Source organism: Zeus faber (assembly GCF_960531495.2).
Source record: "Zeus faber genome assembly, chromosome: 14".
In the NCBI taxonomy this organism is placed as follows: domain Eukaryota; kingdom Metazoa; phylum Chordata; class Actinopteri; order Zeiformes; family Zeidae; genus Zeus; species Zeus faber.
In genome coordinates, this window is record NC_137200.1 from 3,162,387 (window position 1) to 3,186,626 (window position 24,240).

Consider the following 24,240-nt stretch of genomic DNA (forward strand, 5'->3'; position numbering starts at 1 on the left):
ACTCTTAATGACTGACCAAAATCATAAACATCCAGCAACATCTGATGACATAAGAATCAGATAAATACAATTAACTAATACTAACTAAATTAACTTAAATTACTTAATTTTTTTTTAATAGAAATACCAATTTCTATCTTTTATACATAAGTTATTTTCTCCCAGTGAAGAGAAATAACTAAATTCATGATGGGTAAAGTTATAAAATATTGGCGTTTCAATTTCGATCAGACTTTAAAAATGTAGGAACACAACGTGCCCAATAACTTGAACAGCATAAAACTATATGAAAGAATGTCTAGTCATATCTTTAAGGTCATCAGTTTTAGCAACATGCCTGCTTCTTCTTGAGGACCTCGTGTGCTTTGGCAGTTCTCCCCAGGCTCTTTGAGGTCTTCAGGGCAGCAGATGCATAAACATGCTTCTGGGCAGCCGCCAGTGCAGACTGCGCCTGAAAAACAGACAGGAGATGCAGAACAACATGGTTAGTTAGGACTTCTAAAAAACACCCAGTCTAACAACAACTCATAGCTCAGAGAAAAGTGTGGGACAAATTCAAAAATATTTTTGACACACTGAGGAAAATATGTTTTCTGTAAAGTACAATTTTTACAGTGCATTTCTGATGCCTGGGAACTGCACTGCAATGATGACAATCTTTGACAAAGTTAAAACATATTCATTGCCAATTCCAATCACACAAACAGTTTCACATACAATGGCAGGGTCTGTGCTCAGGTGCAGACTGTCTTGTTTGCTGGCAGCAGTCATCCCAATGGCTGTTGGGAGCCGATGTTTAGGAACAATCTTGTTCAACACGTAGGCTGCTGGGTTGTGTTGCTTGATCCCCTGTTGATTGCACCAAAGCAGGGAAAAGCATTACATCAAGAATATCTTAAAATGTGTGATGTGCGATATTATGGTGATGACAACTGGTGCTTTTATTAAGATTTTACACACTAGAACTCTTTAGTAATGTGGATATGATGACCAAGCAGTCTATAAGTTCAAAAAAGTGCATTACTTTACTGCAGTGCAGCCTTAAAGACAACATTTAACCATATTGAAGTAAAACTGAAATCACAGACGATATCTAGTCTCATATGACAACGTAGATGTTATAACGCCTGGCCTCAAATGCAACTATGACAGTTGTATCTAGTCTGACGCAAAATACTGTAATACACTATTGGATTTTGTCTTCAATCCTTAAGGGGACCTATCATGTAAAACTTTTTTAGTGCTTGTGTACATACATTTGGGTATCTGATGGGCCTACTAACAGACAAACTGTGAAATAAGACAACACAGTCAGTTCCCCAAGCCACAAACAGTTCCGGAGTGGTGCTTGGGGAGTAGCAGCTCATTCGCATTTAAAGTACAGAAGAACAGCCCGTCGAGAACAGGAGGGGTATAGAGGCATGTTAGTTCTAACATGCCTCTATATCGACTGGACTATCTCATAATCTGAGTGGTATTTTCAGCAAAAAACAAAATACATGTTTTGGGAACCTCAGAGACCTATATTAACTTGTTGAAGGGGTATAATATGGGACCTTTACCGAATATTAATTAGATTTTGAATTTCAAGCACATGCTTGGCTTCCTCTCTACGAACCTTATGCAGAGTGCTGTGCTGTGGAGCCTGGCAGAGGCCCGGTCCGCTGGCTCCCTGGGAGCCAGAGCTCTGGTCCTGCTGCTGGGGCGTGGTGCTTGGCTCGCGGTGCCAGTACACTCGGATGAAGCGGTTGTTCAGTACAGCCTCAATGCTAGAGATGGCCCTTCTGGCCTCCTCGTTGGCAGTGTACTGGATTAGTGCTGCCTCCGGGTCCCCGCCAAACACCACCTGGGAGGGGGAGGGAGACGTCAAATGCCATGCTGACCTTAAGATAACTCCCACTGTTTGCAGTTTCACTTATAATTGTGAATACTTGGTAGTTATTGCTTTTCTGTCTGCTTTGGTGATCTTATTGGGATTATTATGAGGGGGTGAACTCACTGATTTCAATATGAGTCAATAAGCCCTCTGCGCCATTGCCACATACATAATTGGATATACTTAAATAGTCAAATAAGTTCAAGCATAGAAGACATTTTCCTCAAATATAGCTGCATGGCAGCAATAGAGCAGGTTCCACTAAATGACAAGGAATAAACAAAGAAGCGACATTATCCACACTATGTCCAGCTACACATTTCTAACACCTTGCATTTTTCTAGATCTACCTGGTTAGCAGTAATGAGCCTTAGATGGAAAGTGCTTATTACACTTTCTTTCCTATTGTTTTGTGTCCCAGTGGTTGGTTGGGACTGGCAATGGCAAAATGGATGGAAATGTGCCTCTGAAGTTGTGCCATGTGGACAGTACAAAAAGCCTTACCTTAGAGGTAGAGTCTGTAATGCGGGACAATTTTTAACCAATCCCTCAGCTTTTCCTGTGGACCTGCCACACAAATTTTGTGCCATTCGGACTTTAAAATAAATTTAAATCTCACCTATCTAAAATAAAAATATTAAATGAAAATATTTTAATGAACAATTTAACCTGACAAATTTTATTTTGACTTAAATGTCAATGTTGCCAAGTGTAGGTGGGATCATGCATGTATAATGTCTGCAAAATACTATTTGCAGCGCACAAACTGAAATAAAAGCATTGTGATTAAATTAACTAAAGAGGGAATCAATGAACGAATGAAAGGAACTAAAAGAACTGTAAGAAACCGTCCTGAACTATTTCTGACAGTTCTTTAGGTTCGTTCACCGATTTGTTCACGAATGACTTCTAGTAGTAGCTTTTGGTGGAAGGCGGAGACTCAAACAAACAAATTGTTTTGGTTAAGGATTCAATTCATTTTGTTCACTTAAAAGACTCAGTCAAAAAGAACGAATGGTTCACAAACGACCCAACACTACAACTTCTGCTGCTGATGTCACATGATTTCCTGTCAACTGCGGACGTGCCTCTTGCGGATGTCCTCCAAGTGAATTTATTACTGTATCATGATTTAACAGCAAATGTAAAGTTTTTGCAAATTTTTATTTTTTTATTTACTTATTGCCTTATGACCAATCCCTTAGCCTTTCTCAAACTATGTTGATGAGTATCCGCAAATGTAGTGTCATTTGGACTTAGGGTTCTTAAGAAGAATATTTTTGAAGGTTTTTCAAAAACTTTTTTTCAATTGATTACCTATTCATTTCCCAAATGTTTGACCAAGCCCTAAGCTATGTCATGATTTTACAGCAAATTGAATGTTTTTGCCAATTTTTTATTTATTGATTATGACCAATCCCTTAGCTTTTCACAAACCATGTTCATATGTATCCCGTGGACCTGCCCCGCAAATATTGTGTCATTCGGACTTACGGTTCTTGAGAAGAATATTTTTGAAGGTTTTTGCAAAAATTCGAAATGATGGGAACTTCAAGTTTCAGGATATCACCACGACACTTGGTAGACATGTTTACCAGACATGTTTGCCCTGACAGATATCAAGTGGATTTATTACTGTGTCATGATTTTGCAGAAAATGGAATGTTGCCAATTTTTTAAAATTGATTGCCCAATAATTTTGCCAATTTTTGACCAATCCCTTAGCTACATATGTGTATCAAGTTTCACTTTGCTAGGACAAACGTGGTGGCAGCAATGAGTGTTTGACAAAGAATAATGGTTATAGTGCCTCTATGGGCCAATCAGTGGCACTGTTTGTCAAGGTTACACGTGGCCTGGACAATTGGTGTGCTGAAATGGACAAAAAGTTACAAATATATGGATGAGTTATTGGACAAAAAAAAAGAAGAAAAAAAAAAAAAAAGAAGACAAAAATTATTAAATATATAAATAATAATAATAATAAAAGGAATTTCAGCAATTGCAATAGGTTTCCCCGCTTTGCAGTGGAACACTAATAACAATTAATCAGACAAGGTTTGACTTTCACCCTCGCATAGCAAACATTTCAGCACTGCCAACTTCCGCCACAGTCTAGTGAATAAATGATTCACTTTGAATTAACCGACAGAACATCAAGTCATATACGAATAGTTCAAGAGTCATCTCAATTACTTTCAGCAGTTAATTATCTAATCTCTAAAAGTGTAAGAATGCATTAAGCCATAAGCCCTCGTTACCTGGATATTAACAATGGTTCCAAACTTGCTGAAGTGATCATTGAGCTTAGTGATGTTGTTGAGATCTCTGGGGATCTTGCGGACCTCCAGCTTGGTGTTGACGTAGTGGTTCCTCTTGGGGAAGCTTGGCTTGTGTTGGTTGTTGAAGCCTGGCCTAGGAGAGACAGAACATAATGCTCCAGACTCTTTCCAAAAATTAAAGAGTAATCTAGTTCTTGCATCATGGCACATCCTACTTCCAACTATTATCATCAGTGAAATGATGCTGACCCATAACCAAGCCACACCACACTATACCTCACGCCTTGATGCTTCAAGCTAAGACAGAATTTTATAGATCCTTGGGGATTCCGAGCCGAATCTTGTTTTTTTGCAGTGACACAAATACAATATACAGGCCATAAAATAAGGTAAGATGATGTAAAATGGCCTGACAATAGACTAGTGGTATTGCCAATGCCACCATCTTGTTGGACTAAATTTAAGCCATACCACACCACCACGAGAACACAAGAAGAATCAACATTACTACAAAGCCTACCTTCAAAATAATAAATGCAAAGAATTGACATTTGGTTTCATTGATGACCCACAATATTCTCCATCAGTCACTTTTACCTTCATGGCATTTACAAGCCATAAATAACACCATTAGTTCATAGAGTCCAGCCTAGGTAAGTTAATAGGTAATCGACTATCGATTAATTGCTAATAAGAATCTAATCGATTAAGATTTATTTCCTAATGATAAGAACTGAACAATCTGCGGTCTTGTTGTAATTGTATCAACAGAAGTCTTTGTGGGGCGCAGGGCATTTCGAGAAAAAAATACCCAGCCAGGAAGTGGTATTACTCACCAAACCACATGGGGCAGTCGAGAAAAAAAATGCCCAGTGAAGTAGGAAGTAGTAGAAGTAGATGGAGGCTTCCGGAAGAACGACAAACAACAAACATGGCTGTTTGTTGCTCAACAACTAATGCTGCGTTCATATGGAACACGGTAGATGGGAACGGGATAACGGCACTTTCTGAATGGCATGGGGGGAGGAAAAAAAAAACCCGGAGCAAGCACGACGGCAAAACAAAACAAAACAAACTATATGTTGGTATGGTGATGACTCCAATAAAATATATTGAACTAAATTATTTCATGTCTGTTATTATATATAATACTTTTTGAAATGTTTAATCATTTTATTAGCCTCTCATTGTCCATGTTGCACCAGACTTTAACTGCTACGTAACATCAACATTTAACTTGTGCAAAGATGTAGATAGTACGCGTGAACTAGTGCAGCAAGTTTTGCCTCGAACTTGTCCATTTTTGAATGAAATGAGGAGAAATGCTCCTCGCACCAAGTCACAAAATCTTGGGGTTGCAGACCTTGCGCTGTTGTGCATGTCCACACATGCCATGGCGCCACCTCTGGTGACGTCATTAGCTTTTATGTTATCAATGAATTGACAATTGTTTCTTCAGGTTAATAACTATCAATTAAGGTAATTCCTTTTTGCATCCCTAGTCCAGACCATCAATCCTAATAGATCTACACTGGAGCCCTTCTGTGCCCCTGGCATTTGTGGGCGTGTCAGCTCAAAATCGACTGGCTTTTGTGGGTGCGCCAAACATTACAAACCTCTCTCTCGCCATATTTAATATACATAATATAGAGAGATGGTGCATTTTTTTTTTTTAATAAATGGTGCAGCTATTTACTTAATATTGCCACCCGTCCCTTAAAATAAAGAATTGTCCTTATAACATAAAATAACGTGTTACTTATTTTAATGATTGCATAAGGCAAGTTTTTCCATTTAAAAAAATAGCCTAATCATGTGTCCGGGCGTCCGTTTTCCAAGGATCAGTGCCATTGAAAGTGTATTGGCTATCGCCCAGCACTGGGCACTACTCATTTGAATAAAGTTGAAACCTGCTCAGCTTTTGTCACTGGTTGTCGCTCTGGCCCCTGCAGCGGGATGAAGCTGAGTTCGTTTAAAATGCATTGCAGCCTGTCGCTTTGCAGCACATGTACGCCGGCAGTGTAACCCTACCATAAGCCCTCAATACTATTACTTTCACCCCTAAACAGACTTCCATTACAACGCAGCTACCCAATGCCCATTGCCCAGAATCAATTAAGTACATGATCATTCTGACTGTCCCAGTTGGTATTTTTATCCAATTGTGTTTAAATGTTTTTTTTAGTCAATATTTCAGGGTGAGCTGAAGACATGACTCTTACTTGTCCATCCAGGGCTTCTTAACAGGAGGTGCCTCGATGGGTCCAGCTGATCTCTTCCTGCTGTCCTGCTCGCTGCTGAAACGGGACACATTGCTGCAGGGGGGATTGGCTGCAGGGGCAGGCTCCGTCTGAATCACTATGTTGGCAGCTGGATGGTATAGAAGTGACAAAATGAGAATTAACATCTAAGTGACTGTGCGTGCTGAGCACAGAGATGTCTGGGTCATAGACTATTACAAATGCCATTTGTGTCCTCAAACCTACACATACACACACTGCAGAGTAGTAACCATGTCCCCCCGCCATAAATTCATCAGTTACAGTGAAATTCCACAGCAAAGCAACATCAAACTTATTTAACAGACTATAATCTCTAGAGAAAATTAAGGACCATAGCAAAAAGATGAAAGGCATATAGAAAAAGCACAAATGCCCTTGCTTTTTGATGAAGAAGAACTTACACACATAAAATTGATTAAATAATGGTCAAAATTAAATACAATAAACACAATATAGTCAAAGGCTTATTTGCACTTTGGTATAGTAGGAAAATGGAGCATGCACATCTATTGACTGCATGCAGAGAGCTGGATTAGAACTTATTTGTAGAAACCCTTCAGAGAGCTAGAGTGCAGTTTTAAACATGGTTTTCAACATTGGTTGGTGGTTTGATTCTACATGGTACCTCTGGAGGTCTGTCCATCGCCGGAGGTGAGGCCGATGAGGTTGGAGCGCTGGCTCTGGACACGGGGGATGAACTGGCGATACTGGTTCCGTCCTGCTCCGGTCAGGCCCGGGGACTCTGGGTTGTAGCCCTCTGGGTCGTAGTTATCTGATGGAAAACGAGACACAGAGACACACACTACTTTTGAAGCAGGGGAACATATACTGTAAGACAACCCCTAAAATAATTCAAAATGCTCTAAAAAAGGTTATTAATGTCTTGGAATTCCAGGTGTCATCCCATAGCCACTTTAACTGTTAAACACAGACAATGAGAAAACAAAACTATTAAATGAGGGAAATACAAGATGATAGTATAGTACTTTAAGAAGACACATAAAAATATATTAATACAGCAAAACATTTTTTTCAAAGACAGCAAAATTATTTTTTGGATCACTCACACTTATTGCTGAACAAAGAAAATATATTCATGTTGATTAAATTACATGTAGAATGACACAACAGAATGTAATAACAGAAATAAGAGATACATGCCCAGTTAATTACAGTTGCTCCACCATTGCTTTAAAACATTTTGTTTTAGTTCAAATCGGAAAACATACTAAACCTCCTTGTTGTTAAGACAATAAGGTGCTTGATGCTTAGATTCATAGACAACGCAACCCTCTGGGCAAATGCTGTTACTGCACTTTGAGAAAATGTTAAAGTACTGGACTTTGCATTACACTAAGGCAAAAAAATGCAAACCACCTTAAAGAGAAAAGCGTAATAGACAATTTAGCAATCCAGAAATGATGTACAAAATGCAGCCACACTACATTAACCTGCCACTTGTGTCTATTTTAGACTTTTGGCCCCTTTCTCTGAACACAAATGAAAATGAAAAGCAAAAACTCGATGACAAACAAAAGGTGAAAAAAATTGAATAGAAGGAAAATTAAAATGCAAATGACAATATCACCACCAAAACACAGGTCCCTGATCTGAAGAATAAAAGCATTGGTGCTTACATTCAGACTGGGCATACTGGGGGCGCAGAGACACAGATGCGGAGGAGGAAGGAGGTGGTGGAGGAGGAGGAGGAAGTGTAGGCGGAGGACCCACACCGGGCGGTCCAATTGGAGCGGAGGAGGTGATTGCTGATGGGCGATTGGGCGTCTCTATCCCACTGGCTGCTATCAGTGGGGGTCCTGAGGGAGACAAGCCCAAGCTCATGCTTTAGGTACAATTCTGCAAGCATCCTCAAGTTACACCTCAAACCTTTCTAACACGGCTTGAAACCGTGTGTGTATGTGTGCGTGCGCGCATCTCCATACAATTCTCAAAGTTTTGAAAAAAAACAATGCAGCAGTTAAAAAGCTGAAATAACTGTCATAAAAATACCATAGCAGACCTGTCAAACTTGGGAAAATATTTTGAGTACCACAATAGGGTAACAGGGAGTCTCTGTGGCGTTTGAGTTACTGCAGCTAAATGACACCATCAGTCATTCACACCGTAGCCGTCTTGTAAGAAGGCTAATCACATCGTATGCAAGCTACTACGGTAAGTATATATAGTAATTTATCTCATTAGGATAAATATCCCTTGAAATGTATCATCTCGTAAAGTTACCGAACATGTTTACCAACTAGAGATGCACCAATTACAATTTTCTTGGCCGATTCCTATTTCTGATTTTTTTAAGTCTGAGCTGCTGAGCTTCCAATTAGCGATCTGCTCTACGCCTATGACAAATACATCTTGGCCTGTGATCTGATCAGGCTCACCTGATATACAAGCTGCATACACAGACTACCGCTGCAATTTTCAGTTACAACAATAGTGAGATTGGTTTTGACGCTGTTTAATATTTTTCATGATTCACTGTGGAACAATAACAGAATATGAAAGTGTCACTGAGTTCCAATAAAATAGAATATGGGACTGTCACCAAGTTTCAGTATAATTCAACCTGTAACTCTCACTGAGTTTTAGTAGGACCCAACATATAACTAACATGGAAATGTCCAGTTCAAGTCTTTTTCACTTTTAGTGCTAATATACATTTATATTATATTTATATGGTACTTTGCAAATAAATTGCAACCATTATAAAAAAATAAACAAATCAAATAAATGGCCGGCTCTTCTTGCTCTCGTTCACTGGAAGTCCTCCTTCGCTCCCGGTGCGTTAAACCAAGTAAGTCAAATTGAACGACTTGTTTTACTGAGTGACTCGTCAAGAACCAAGTCTCAAAAAAGAGTCTAACCTTTAATCACCAGTGGAGCTCTGCTGTGACAGCAATAGAAATACAGTTTGCACAACGGTAGAATATCAGGTGATAGATAAATCATTGATCTAATCTTCTTGGTTTACCTTAGAGTACCTCCAAACAGCTGATATTTTCTTTCTTTGGCTCTTTTTTTTAGCGTCAACTACACAACTACGCTATGTTACATTACGTTGGTATCGAGTTTGAGTATCGAAGCATTTTTACAAGTACATGAGAACAGTATCGGCCGTGTAAATTTTACCGGCACAGAATCTAAAAAATATGTCTGACACTGATGGGTTGGTGAAAACCGACCATTTCTGGTCAACGGCCAACCGATCGGTGGATCTCACGTTTTATATGTTAACATTACGGTCACATTTTTGTGTTGTATTATAAACTCTGCAACTTCCCATTTTACATCACAATGCAGCGTTACACAGGTTGAAGCACCTGGTCCAATCCGACATTTTATAAAAATGTTGCGTGCATACGTCCACATACACAGAGCGTCACTCCGTGTGCTCAGGGACAGCTTAATAGTAATTTAATTTAAAAAAAGAAAAAAAAAAAAACAACAACAACAACAACAACAAACAAACAGATGCATTGTTGTGGGAGAAGCCCCGCCCAGACTCTATAGGTGTTCCGGGCTCTACCAGCAGCACACGCCCCACACAGCATACCGTGCCTTGACAACCCTACTGGTTAGGTTGTGTAACTTAAAACTTTTTTTTTTTTTAATGTGATTTGAAAATTGAGTTCTGTTTAATTGTGATGTCTGTTTGAATTTGATTAATCATTAAGCCCTAAACTCTACTGAATCTGAAACTATATTACAAAATATTATACTTAAATTATATTATAAAATATATACACTCACTGGCCACTTTATTAGGTACAGCTGTTTAATTGCTTGTTAACACAAATAGCTAATCAGCCAATCACATCGCAGGAAGTCATTGCATTTAGGCACGTAGACATGGTGAGGATGACTTGCTGAAGTTCAAACCGAGCATCAGAACGGGGAAGAAAGGCGATTTAAGTGACTTTGAACGTGGCATGGTTGTTGGTGCCAGATGGGCTGGTCTGAGTATTTCAGAAACTGCTGACCTACGGGGATTTTCACACAACCATCTCTAGGGTTTACAGAGAACGGTCCGAAAATAAGAGAAAATATCCAGTGACGAAAACGCCTTGTTGATGTCAGAGGAGAATGGGCAGACTGGTTCGAGACGATAGAAAGGCAACAGTAACTCAAATAACCGCTTGTTTCAACCAAGGTATGCAGAATACCATCTCTGAATGCACAACACGTCCAATCTTGAAGCAGACGGGCTACAGCAGCAGAAGATCACACCGGGTGCCACTCCTGTCAGCTGAGAACAGGAAACTGAGGCTACAATATATACAGCCTCACCAAAAATGGACAAGAGAAGATTGGAAAAACGTTGCCGGATCTGATGAGTCTCGATTTCAGCTCGACATTCAGATGGTAGGGTCAGAATTTGGAAGCATGAAAGCATGGACGGGAGACGGTTCAGGCTGGTGGTGGTGGTGGTGTAATGGTGTGGAGGATATTTTGTTGGCACACTTTGGGCCCCTTCGTACCAATTGAGCATGGTTTAAACGCCACAGTATACCTGAGTATTGTTGCTGACCATGTCCATCCCTTTATGAGCACAGTGTACCCATCTTCTGATGGCTACTTCCAGCAGAATAATGCACCATGTCAAAAGGTCAAATCATCTCAAACTGGTTTATTGAACATGACAATGAGTTCACTGTACTCCAATGGCCTCCACAGTCACCAGATCTCCTTTGGGGTGTGGTGGAAAAGGAGATTAGCATCATGGATGTGCAGCCGACAAATCTGCAGCAACTGTGTGATGCTATCATGTCAATATTGACAAAAATCTCTGAGGAATGTTTCCAACACCTTGTTGAATCTATGCCACGAAGAATTTAGGCAGTTCTGAAGGCAAAAGGGGGTCCAACCCGGTACTAGCAAGCTGTACCTAATAAAGTGGTGTGTCACACACACACACACACACAAATATATATATACACACACACACACATCTATATACACACACACATATACACACACAAAAAAACACATATATACACACACACACATATATATACTGTACACACACACACACACACACACACACACACACACACACACACACACACACACACACACACACACACACACACACACACACACACACACACACACACACACACACACACACACACACATATACATACACATACATACATACAGTGGGGCAAAAAAGTATTTAGTCAGCCACCAATTGTGCAAGTTCTCCCACTTACAAAGATGAGAGAGGCCTGTAATTCATCAGAGGTACACTTGACTGAGAGGGACAGAATGGGGGGAAAGAATCCAGGAAATCACATTGTAGAATTTTTAATGAATTAATTGGTAAATTCCTCGGTAAAATAAGTATTTGGTCACCTACAAACAAGCAAGATTTCTGGCTTTCACAGACCTGTAACTTTTTCTTTAAGAGGCTCCTCTGTCCTCCACTCGTTACCTGTATTAATGGCACCTGTTTGAACTCATTATCAGTATAAAAGACACCTGTCCACAACCTCAAACAGTCACACTCCAAACTCCACTATGGCCAAGACCAAAGAGCTGTCAAAGGACACCAGAAACAAAATTGTAGACCTGCACCAGGCTGGAAAGACTGAATCTGCAATAGGTAAGCAGCTTGTTGTGAAGAAATCAACTGTGGGAGCAATTATTAGAAAATGGAAGACATACAAGACCACTGATAATCTCCCTCGATCTGGGGCTCCACGCAAGATGTCACCCCGTGGGGTCCAAATGATCACAAGAACGGTGAGCAAACATCCCAGAACCACACGGGGGGACCTAGTGAATGACCTGCAGAGAGCTGGGACCAAAGTAACAAAGGCTACCATCAGTAACGCACTACGCCGCCAGGGACTCAAATCCTGCAGTGCCAGACGTGTCCCCCTGCTTAAGCCAGTACATGTCCAGGCCCGTCTGAAGTTTGCTAGAGAGCATTTGGATGATCCAGAAGAGGATTGGGAGAATGTCATATGGTCAGATGAAACCAAAACAGAACTTTTTGGTAAAAACTCAACTTGTCATGTGTGGAAGAGAAAGAAAGCTGAGTTGCATCCAAAGAACACCATACCTACTGTGAAGCATGGGGGTGGAACGTCATGCTTTGGGGCTGTTTTTCTGCAAAGGGACCAGGACGACTGATCCGTGTAAAGGAAAGAATGAATGGGGCCATGTATCGTGAGATTTTGAGTGAAAACCTCCTTCCATCAGCAAGGGCATTGAAGATGAAACGTGGCTGGGTCTTTCAGCATGACAATGATCCCAAACACACCGCCCGGGCAACGAAGGAGTGACTTCGTAAGAAGCATTTCAAGGACCTGGAGTGGCCTAGCCAGTCTCCAGATCTCAACCCCATAGAAAATCTTTGGAGGGAGTTGAAAGTCTGTGTTGCCCAGCGACAGCCCCAAAACATCACTGCTCTAGAGGAGATTTGCATGGAGGAATGGGCCAAAATACCAGCAACAGTGTGTGAAAACCTTGTGAAGACTTACAGAAAACATTTGACCTCTGTCATTGCAAACAAAGGGTATATAACAAAGTATTGAGATGAACTTTTGTTATTGACCAAGTACTTATTTTCCACCATAATTTGCAAAAAAATTCTTTAAAAATCAGACAATGTGATTTGATTTTCTGGATTTCTTTTTCTCATTTTGTCTCTCATAGTTGAGGTATACCTATGATGAAAATAACAGGCCTCTCTCATCTTCTTAAGTGGGAGAACTTCCACAATTGGTGGCACTAAATACTTTTCAGCCCCACTGCGCACGCACACGCACACGCACACACACACACACACACACACACACACACACACACACACACACACACACACAGATATTTGCTTTCGAGTGACATTTATGGAAAATGTAAAAAGTTCACGTGACAGTGATATTATATCATGAAAGTAGGGCATTTAAGTACAAGCATGCAATGGTGATTTCCTCATCTCAAACAATTTATTGAAACAAAAGCCAACAACAAATGTCAATGACTCAATAACTTGTCATGTGCCCTTGAGCAGCCCTCAGTTCATTGAGGTTCTGGGGTACAGAGTTACAAGCCTCTACACAGCGACTCAGCTGATCCCATAGGTTTTCTGTGGGATTCAGGTCTGGAGAAAGTGCAGGCCACTCCATTTGAGGTACCCCAGTCTCCAGCAGCCGTTCCCTAATGATGCCACCTCGATGAGCTGGAGCATTGTCGTCCATGAAGATGAAATGAGGCCTGTGTTGTTCATGCAGGGGCACAATGACTGGATTAATGATGTTATTCAGGTAGTATGGGCTTGTCACTGTACCATTCACAAAGTGTAGGGCAGTTCTGTATTGATTAGACACACCTGCCCACACTAACACCACCACGGCCAAAGGCTCGTCTGGTGACAAAAGTGGCTGATGCATAGCGCTCTCCTTGACGTCTCCAACATCATTGGCGGCCATCATTTCTGCTCAATGTGAATCGACTTTCATCAGAGAACAGCACTGAGGCCACTGGTCCCTCTTCCGGCCTAAATGCTCCTTGGCCCATGCAAGACGATGATGCCTGTGCCTGGTGGTGTGGTCAGGTATCCTTGCAGGTCGTCTAGCACGTAGACCACGCCAATTTTAATGGTTTCGAATGGTCTGTCATGACACTTGGGTGCCTCTCACCTCCCTTAAATGTGCCTGGAGTTGAGTAGCATTCATCATCCAGTTCCGCAAGGCGCTGTTCACAATGAAGCGGTCATCAGTGTGGAATGTGGCCAAAGGACGTCCACTTCTATGCCTTTCTGTGACTCTTTCAGTGTCTCTGTTGCAACCTGCTGATGACACTCTGTGACACTCTAAGCTCAGTGGCTACTTCACTCTGAGAACATCCTGTTTGAAGCCTCACAATGGCGAGGTAATGTTGATCCGTTGTTAGGTGTCGTCTTGGTCTCATGATGTCAAAATGTGAACAGCATGATGAAGAGGACAATTTAAATACCAATTCTAATTGAACCAGGAAATGTATTGGTCAATTCATGGATCAAACACCTGTTGTGAATTTTGCCGTTCAGCTCCTTGTGAGAGAACAGAAAGTTGTGCAAAAAGTACTGAAACATTGAACAGTTGGACATGTGCATTCAAAAGTTTAGAGAAGGTCAAATTAAGTTCACCTGTAAAGTTTATAGTGCATTTTAGGTTCATCCTGAAATTTCACCCGAAAGCCGAATATCCCTAACTTTTTGTGAGAAGTGCACGCACGCGCACACGCACACACACTTTTTTAATGTATAGTAGTTACAAAAGGTTTTCAAGTCAAGTTGGCATTTTGGGAAGATATATAATGAGAATTCGACTGGAATGTGGCAGGGAAGGAAGTTAATATCCAAATTGAAAGCAGGAACAGCCTCAACATTTATACCTCCAATACTGTGCTCACATCTTGACAGTATGTGGTATACCGACAAGTTGATATTTATCTGTTGCTGTAGTTTACTGCTGCTGTCATCCCCTGTACCCTGAAACCGAAATTAAACCAAACCAGTGTTCTCTCCGTCACTCTCCCAGCCCACTTGTTCATGTGCTGGGAGTGCAGCACAATGCAGAAGTATTGTATGTAAAATAAAGCAGTTCGTGTTCTGTAATGATGGTAGCAAAAAGCAGACTTGCATGAAAAGGAAGTCTCCAGGCCACAACACTAGCGGTTCAGTCAGCGCTGCTATGAAAGAGTGTTTTTTCACCTCCAATACAATAAACAATCTACCCACTACGGACAGATTTATGATTGGATACAAGACATCTACATTTATCAAAATTCCCTAGAGACATGTTGGCTTACTGGTGTAATTAAGTAATCCCTATAGATAGTAATCCCTTTAGATGTTATAGCAAACATCTAGTTTGTGTCACAGTATAAAAATAAATAAACAAACAAATAAATAACAACAGGCTAGAAACCTCCCATGTGGGTTGAAATAAGTAAAAAGATGGACAGCTTGAGATAAAACGTTAAGAGAGAAACCCAAGTGAAGCAAACTTCTTTTAAGTATGTCACTGTGCTTTTCCGTAGTTAAACGTATACAACAGACATGGTGGTGACATAAAAAATACAAAAAGGGCTGTTAGGTACAAGTATTAACCTTAAAGAGTGCTAAATATTTAGCGTCGTATTTTTTTTAATACAAAAAAAAAAAAAAAAAAAGTGCCAAAGTGTCACCCCAGCAACATGATACATCAGTCTATCCCATATACATAAGCCTATTCCCTTTATCTATTCTGTACCCCCACCCTGCATGACCCTTAATTTTATTCTATAGCATTCGACTTACTGCATTACGTTTTAGGGAATCAGTTAGTTGGTCAAGTAGAAATTCTTAGGTAGCTACTGTGTTCAGTCTAGGACATATTGTGTGTAATCACCGGGTGCATTTCATTGACATTTCACTGCATATATGTATGAAAGTATGTATATGACAAATAAACCTCTTGAATCTTGAACTGTATTATAATGTGACAGCTCTCGAGCAGCACCATTGTTAACCTCAGTCTTTAGGTAGTTCAAGTTCACATTTAGGTGCAAATATTCCTAAAACCGCCTAAGCCGCTTTCACACATGCACCGCAACCCTGAAATGATCTGGACATTACCCAGAGTAGCTGTATGTGTGAACGCAAATGTCAAACCAATTTGGACCAGACATTACCCGGGCTTTACCCAGCCAGCATCCTGTACAAAGTCTGCGTAATGTCAGATTGAGCGGTATGTGTGAACAGAGCCGGTGATTGTCCGGAGCCTTCACAGCAAGCAACTGGGCATATCGAAGGTTGATGACTTCTCTATTATGCGCCAGCTATTTACCTTTGTACAGATCTTCGTTCTCGGAGCGTAGCTGCTTCGTACTCCCTTTCCACTCTTTAGTTTATATTACGTCCAAATACATGCAGTATCAACGCCAAAAAAGACAAGTCGGTAGCCTCGTCCGCCATCTTGGGTGTGCCGTAAAAATCTGCAGCATCATGCGTCACATCCTGCCTTCTGAACGCTCTACACAGGCTCTGCCCCTCGTCTAAACCAAACAGATTATTTCCAGGTAGCGTAAACGCATCAGACACGGACAATCTCGGGTTGCGAGTTCATGTGTGAAAGCAGATTTAGACTATAATAATATTTCTACTGACAAACTGCTTTTGCACCCAACTGTCCTGGCTCTGAATTTATTTTAATCTTAAAATAACAGTTGTCTGTATTCCAAACTGCATGTAAGACAGCCTCAGAATTCTTCAGCACGTTTTCGTTCAATTTTGAATGGAAGGTCTAACTGAAGATAAATATCATTGAGAACGTGTGTCTGGGCGCTCTTACTCACCTGTCAGAGGGAAGACGCCAGGCGGAGGCGGCTGGCCATAGGGGGGCATGGAGGGCATCCTGAGGGAAGGTGGCGGCTCGGTCATGGGTGGCATGGGGAGTCCGGCAGGAGGGATGATGGGTGGCGGAGGGAACGGGATCATCCCCGGTAGGGTCACGTCATCCACGATGAGGGGGTCATTACCGTGGTCAAATGGACACAGGTCACCACGGACACAGAATCCTTTCTCTAAGAGCGATGGAAATAGAGAGCGTAAGGTGGTGGTCACATCCCAAAATGAAATACATTACATCTTCCACAACATTACATGAAATTAAGAGATTCAAGAACGGTTGTACCAGAGAGCACTGTTGTGAACTTTGAGTGTAAACTTTTGGGAATATATACTGAAGGTCCCACAGATACCATGGAAACAAACTTTGCTACATGTGTCCCTGAGTCCTAGCTTTTCCCTTGTGTGCTTTTTCCCTCACGGTTTCTCTTGAGTATACATTAGAAACGTACTATTTTAATAACATGGCTCCCTGATGACCATGTGCCAAATAAGAGGAACAGAGCAGCCTGGATACAAGACCAGAGTGAAAATACAGCAAGAGAAAAAATAAAATAAAAGTAAAGAAATAAATGGCCAAGTTCGAAACCTTTGAATCCTGAGAGGCACTAGGGAGCATAGTTCCATCTCATTAAGAAAGTGAATCCCTATCGGTTGTGCTGAGCCCTGTGACAAGATAGCTGCGAGCCTATGGGACAAGGGGTCGCTTATAAACCACAACGGTGTCCCTGGAGAGGCGGCTGTGAGCCTGCCTACTGATCTGGAGATGCGTCTCTCTCCACGGAAAAGAGGGGTCATTAGTGATGAACTAAACACAGTCCCACATGGGAAGATGCTGGGAGCACATTATGCACCAACTTGAGTCCAAAGTCCAACAATAAATCAAATAACGGTTTAGTTTTCCCATTCAAATGTACATAAGCACATACAGTTTCAAAGGATAAATAACCAATGTCCAGAGCTGTGTGATACAGAACTAGGGGATATATAAAAAAAATACATATCTGCATTACTAATGATTGTTTCTTAAATATTATAGTGTGTAAATATCATATGAAAGCACTAATAGTCATGCACAGAATAATGCCAAATTATCAATATTGAGGAATTTTAAAGGAAATATCACAATATTTGATTTTGTCAATATTGCCCAGCCCTAGCTACATTTACAACGATATAAATTCCTACCGTCATAGTCTCGGCAGCGCTGTTTGAGTAAACCGCCCTTGTTGCTGAAAGGCTTGCTCTTCCCGGCGCCACCATCTTGCTTCCTCTGGTTGCTGTAGTAAGTGGACCAGCTGTCTGTGGTGCTGTCTGGCAAGTGGGCCGGCGTCGCCACGGGGACGCCCCCGGCCCCCAACACACCGACGCCGGAGGAGGAGAAGGGGTGCTGGCCTGTGGGGGGCAGGGGCAGGGGCAGGGGCAGGGGCAGGAGTGGGGGCGGGTGGGGGTGAGGGGGCTGCGGCACAATGGAGGGGTTGAAGCTGTCGGGGTCCTTTCTCTCCAACTCAAATTTGGACTTGAAATCTGTCAGAGAGGGAGACAAAAAACAAAAACAGTAAGATACAAATATACAATATAAGTGTGGGATGTTATTGTGTCTACCATTAGTTCTACATCAACAGTTAATCTATATACCGCGTACACTTATAAAAGCTGCGTCAGCCTTCTTTTGTAATATCTATTAACTAGAAACACCAATTGGGCAAGCTCTTTTGTTCATCATTGTTCATCATTTAATACTACAAATTTTCATAAACCTAAAAAACGCGCCATTTTACTTGTTTGTTATTTGGTTATCTTTTGAAGTTACATCCTCAAGGCATAATCAATGACTCAACCGGACCAATAGTGGACAACTGACTTAAAAAAAAAATAAAAACAACAACAACAACAACCAAACATTTGGAAACAAATGTAACATTGCTGATATGACTGACACATCAAAACAAGGCAGTACAGCTTTCAAATCAATTTGAGAAGCTAAAATACTCCTTGACCATGACAAAAGCCGACACAACAAGACAAGTTTTGTTGTGGAAATCAACCTTGTAGGTAATACGGACAGTTCCACCATGTGCTGCTCAGTCCCCAATGCTGCGGCTGCCACGCTGTCCACATCATTCCTATCAGACTTTATAAGCAACGCAGACTAACGCCTCTATAAAGGGACAAGACAATCTGCCATGTCCAGCCCACTGCTCTCCTCGTCTCTGCAGTCCATTTCCAACCACCTCTATGTGGTGCACACATCAATGTCCTCAGCAACACTAATCCAGCTGTAGCTCCAGAAAATAAACAAAACAGTATTACTCACCTCTGCCTCCTCTGTACTCGCGCTCTCTGCTCTTCCCTCGGCTGCCACTCCTGCTCCTGCTCCTGCTGTAGCTCCTCCTGGGGGGGCTCCTCCCGGGAGGGGTCCCCCTGCGCCGCTCATGACGCTCCCGGTCCCGGTGGGAGTCGCTGCTGCTTTTCCCGTGGCGCTCCAAGTCGCGCCGCTTGCGTTCATCTCTCCTTCTGTCATCACGGCTCCTGAAAGGCGAAGTGCAGGTTATAATTTAAATACAATTTAATACAAAAGCCCAAGGCCCATTAGAATAGTATTCTAACCATCTAGAGCAGCTTTTGTATTAAAACAAACAAGAAAGAAAGAAAACAGTATGTCACAAGACACCTACAGATCTGAAAGTATTGTAAGGAAATTGGTGAGTTATATTGGAATGAAAAGAGTCCCTTGAAGCTAGAGTTCAGGAGGGGACGCATTAACACATGGAGTGCAAACACAAACACATGGAATGAATGGAGCAGACGTCTCCCAAACACTGCAACTGGCAACGAGTTGGGCAAAGACTATAACGATTACAAAAGGACAATAACCAAAAAAAGAGGGCCTTGGTCATGACACAAATGGGGCTGGGTATTGTTTACAAAGTTCAGCCTAGTTCAGCATAATTTATAAATAATATTAACAGATGCTGGGAAGAAACAATATATACATTTAGTATTTAAGAATTTTATAATAAAAGGATTTCAAAGGATAGTGAACATTTATTTAGTATTTTGCACTTTTAAACTCAGCACAAGAACTTGTAGATCTTCCGTTTCTAACTATATAATAATAATAACAATAATAATAATAATAATAATAATAATAATAACAATAACAATAACAATAACAACCTTTATTTGTATAGGACCTCTCTTACATGACATGTAACTCAAAGTGCTTTACATTAAAAGAAGGCTGTCAGATAGTGACAATGAAAGCAAAGCAAAATGCATTTACAAAGTGGAATAATAAAATAATTCAAAGAATGAAATACATTTTAAATAGTCTTATAACTTTTCTTCCCAGCATTGTCTTTCTTCCTCATACAATCAGCCACAACAGTAAAACCACCTGCCTAATATTCTGTAGGTCCCCCTCGTGCAGCCAAAAAAGCTTGGACTCCTAAGACCCCTGAAGGTGTCCTGTTAAGGTATCTGGCACCAAGACGTTAGCAGCAGATCCTTTAAGTCCTGTAAGTTGTGAAGTGGTGCCCCCATGGATCGGGATTGTTGTTCCAGAACATCCCACAGATGCTCGATCAGATTGAGATCTGGGGAATTTGGAGGCCAAGTCAACACCTTGAACTCTTTGTCATGTTCCTCAAACCACTCCTGAACATTTTTTGCAGTGTGGCGGGACGCTTTATCCTGCTTAAGAGGCCACTGTCATCAGAGAATACCGTTACCATGAAGGGGTGTACTTAGACAATGTTTAGGTAGGTGCTACATGTCTAAATAACATCCACATGAATTCCAGGACTCAAGGTTTCCCAGCAGAACATTGCCCAGAGCATCACACCGCTGGCTTGCCTTCTTCCCATCGTGCATCCTGGTGCCATCTCTTTCCCAGGTAAACAAGGCACACGCACCTGGCCATCCACATGATGTAAAAGAAAACATGATTCATCAGACCAGGCCACCTTCTTCCATTGCTCCATGGTCCAGTTCTGACGCTCACATGCCCATTGTAGGCACTTTCGGCGGTGGACATGGGTCAGCATGGGCACTCTGCTGCTACCCATCAAGCTGTGTTCAGACACCTTTCTATCATAGCCAGCATTAACCTTTTCAGCAATTTGTGCTACAGTAGCTCTTCTGTGGGATCGGACCAGGAGGGCTAGACTTTGCTCCCCATCATTGAAAATAATGATAACGCAGGATGCCATAGGAGGTCATATGGAGAATATGTGAATAGGGAGAATGTGAAAATATAATGTGGAACCAAAGTTCACAAGCGTGAGTTCCACCCGGAAACCTTAAGCTGTGGAACCAAACACCTGGAAGCCGTTAGCAAGTAAGCAACATGCTAAACTTAATTCAAGCTGATTGCACATCTGACTTGAGTCAGTCACACTATGGTGAGTGCAAATGAGTCTTACACAAAACATTACATTACATTACATTTAGTCATTTAGCAGACGCTTTTATCCAAAGCGACTTACAATTATTCAAACACCGACGGACGCAGCCATCAGGAGCAATTAGGGGTTAAGTGTCTTGCTCAAGGACACTACAGCATGCTAGCAGGAGGAGCCTGGGATCGAACCAGCGACCTTTGGATTACCAGACGACCAGCTCTACCTCCTGAGCTACCATCCCCAGTACAAAAGAGCTTGAAGACCTGTTTCTTTGAAATCAGCCACCTTGCAAAAGTTTGGGTTCCTAGTGAACTACAACAGCAATGAGGAGCGAGCTGTGGATCAGACAAGAACGGTGTCTGTGTTGTGTGCGTGTGTATGTATGTGTGCGGAAACACATTGAAACGTTTGCACGTTTTATTTTTTAACGTATATTGACATTTAAAAGTCTAGAGTCCGAGTGATATCTTTCTTTTTATTACATTAAATCCAAATTTATAATCGAACTGCTGCTGAAAATTAATTAACTACTAAAATATAAGAAATTACTGATGTTTTCATAGTACATATGAATTAAATCCTAGACCTTGTGTGTGTGTGTGTGTGTGTGTGTGTGTGTGTGTGTGTGTGTGTGTGTGTGTGTATATATATATATATAAAAAAAAAAAAGCTAAAATGTTACATGGTATTCATCCAATAAGAAAGGGAAGAACACCAACTCAAACCCAGTAAAGAAAATTGCGTAAATACTATCTCCACAGTTCTTTGGCTTACCTGGACTCATTGAAGTCAGAGCGGTTTCGCAGAGGACTTCTCCTCCGCCTGCTGTCTCTCTCCTCAACAGTTTCCGCCTTGTGAAAAACAAAGCAAAAACGTAAAACAAAGGAGTACCTGTACAGTTATTCCTCACTTATCGATCTACCTATGTAACGACCGTTCAGACTTATGACCAGCTCTCTGACCAGTCCTTATTGAGTGCTGCGTGGCGTCTGAGCATCAAGCATCTCATCGCACATCACCGTTCTCAGTCTCGTTCGCGCAGTCTGTCAGTAGCCTTCCCTATCGACACGGCCCCTTACTATGAAATAACACTCTTCCTCACTTATTGACTAAGTGGCTTAACAACCTGGCCGTAGGAATGGAACTCGGTCGTTAAGTGAGGAGTGCCTGTATTTATTTATTAATTTAATTATTGTTGAAATACAATATTTTTGTTTACCTCCACGACATCAGATTTGCCTGCAGGTTGTTTAATCTCTTCCTTGGGTGTTTCCTTGGCAGGCGGATTTCCCAGGTAATTCTTGGTTGTTAGACATTCAAACAGTTTATCAACAAATCCTGTTGTCTCTGCAAATAAGATAACACTTTATTAATCATCTGGGGGATGCAGGAAAGGAGGCGGAGGATTCATATTATTAGCAGAATTTGTTTAAAGACAGGGCATTTCCTTCATTCACCCTCAAGGTGCCAAGATATTGTATATACTTTAATATTTATTTTATTTGTATTCAATTTGTATTTCAATTTATTCTCCAGAGATAAATGGGGGAAATGTATCTTGTTTGGATTTTAACAATTTTAAAGAATAGTTGCAGACAATACCTTTCTGTAGGAAGACGTCAAGTTGATCAGCACAAAGCGCTTTGAGCTCCTTCTCTGGTTTGTCCTTCTTCACAAGAGCCACAACATAGTTGGCCAAAGCAGAGGGGTCTGCTTCACATCTGAGGATCATTGAGGAGGCATTATATGAATGTTATTAATACCAGCCAGGGGTTTAGTGAAACAATACAGTCCGACAAGATAAATGAATAGATACTTTATTCATCCCTGGAGGGAAATTGCACTGTTATAGGCAGCAGCTCACATCAAAACGATAAGCAACAATACAAACAATTACAGGAAAAACAGAACTGGCAATTTCCAATAAATTATATAAGGACATTTTTACAATATATGCATATATAGTGAATGCAATAAATTATATATAATACACAATGTATGCAATACACTTTATATTTCTATAAAATATATCGATGTTGCTTAATTATGTATAAAAACAGAGGGAGAAAGAAGGATGAGAGTGCAGCTCTGAAAATTTTAATGGATCTTGCAAGTTACAACACGATTCAATAATATTAATGTAATAACACCATATGCCGCAGAATCATAGTTAAACTGAATGCCTGGGCCAGCCAGATAGCTGCATGAGTGCTAACTACCATTAGCGTTGACCATTTACACTTGTTATTTGATATAAGTCGTACTGCGCAAACTAAACGTTATACGGTGAGAAACTTAGCGCAAGTCTATATATCATTGCCCCGAATTACCAAGCTAAGGGCCATGGTGGTGGCTAGTGGCTAACTCGTGGAAGAACTTGGAAAACATAGGCTAGCAAGCCCCATAGACATCCAACTAGCTGGCTAGCGTTAGCAAGCTAGTTAGCAAGTCCCATAGACATCCAACTCGCTGGCTAGGGATAGCCAGCTAGCTAGCATGCAGGCTAAATGACATTTCGAATGACACTCACATCGGTTCCAGGAGTTTTGCCAGCCAGGACTTCAAGGCTTCCACATTTTCTATAATCATTGTGAGAGAGACTGTTAATACTGACTACAAGTTGAAAGTGCGTGCTGAAACCCCGCGCTCATCGTCTGTAAGCGCATAGAGCTTGAGGGCCTCCTCTCACGCCACTAGCAGGTAGGACACAACGCTTTACGGCACGGCAACACGAGTGGCAGTGTCGCAAACGTAAGCACAACGAACGGAATCGCTGACGTAGCCGCTCGGTGGAATTGTAACGATTTAAGAGTTAAGCGCTATCGATGTAAATATCAATTATCAATGTAAAAGTCAACCATCAATGTAGAAATCAATAATCACTGTTCAAATCGAATATTTTATCAAAAAGTCAAGATGATCAGATCTTAACACAAGCCAAGTTTGCAGACATCATCTATTTTAAAAAATATGTACAGATTTAGGTTGATTGTAAATG

At 41.2% G+C, this 24,240-nt stretch overlaps 1 protein-coding gene across 1 annotated transcript in view; it reads right to left on the minus strand.

Annotated features, from left to right (window-relative positions):
* Positions 1–23,831, minus strand: part of rbm27 (RNA binding motif protein 27) — a gene marked incomplete at its 5' end in the record, with an annotated part of 32,701 nt that extends 8,870 nt beyond the window's left edge. Inside the window, 14 exons of the mRNA XM_080013274.1 lie at positions 338–439; positions 718–849; positions 1,619–1,846; positions 4,138–4,291; positions 6,381–6,528; positions 7,066–7,212; positions 8,078–8,257; positions 16,785–17,012; positions 18,025–18,363; positions 19,154–19,368; positions 22,017–22,093; positions 22,462–22,589; positions 22,845–22,963; positions 23,773–23,831. Coding sequence (XP_079869400.1) covers positions 338–439; positions 718–849; positions 1,619–1,846; positions 4,138–4,291; positions 6,381–6,528; positions 7,066–7,212; positions 8,078–8,257; positions 16,785–17,012; positions 18,025–18,363; positions 19,154–19,368; positions 22,017–22,093; positions 22,462–22,589; positions 22,845–22,963; positions 23,773–23,831 — 2,256 coding nt within the window. The remainder of the gene's footprint in view (positions 1–337; positions 440–717; positions 850–1,618; positions 1,847–4,137; positions 4,292–6,380; positions 6,529–7,065; positions 7,213–8,077; positions 8,258–16,784; positions 17,013–18,024; positions 18,364–19,153; positions 19,369–22,016; positions 22,094–22,461; positions 22,590–22,844; positions 22,964–23,772) is intronic.
* Between the last annotated feature and the right edge of the window lie 409 nt (positions 23,832–24,240).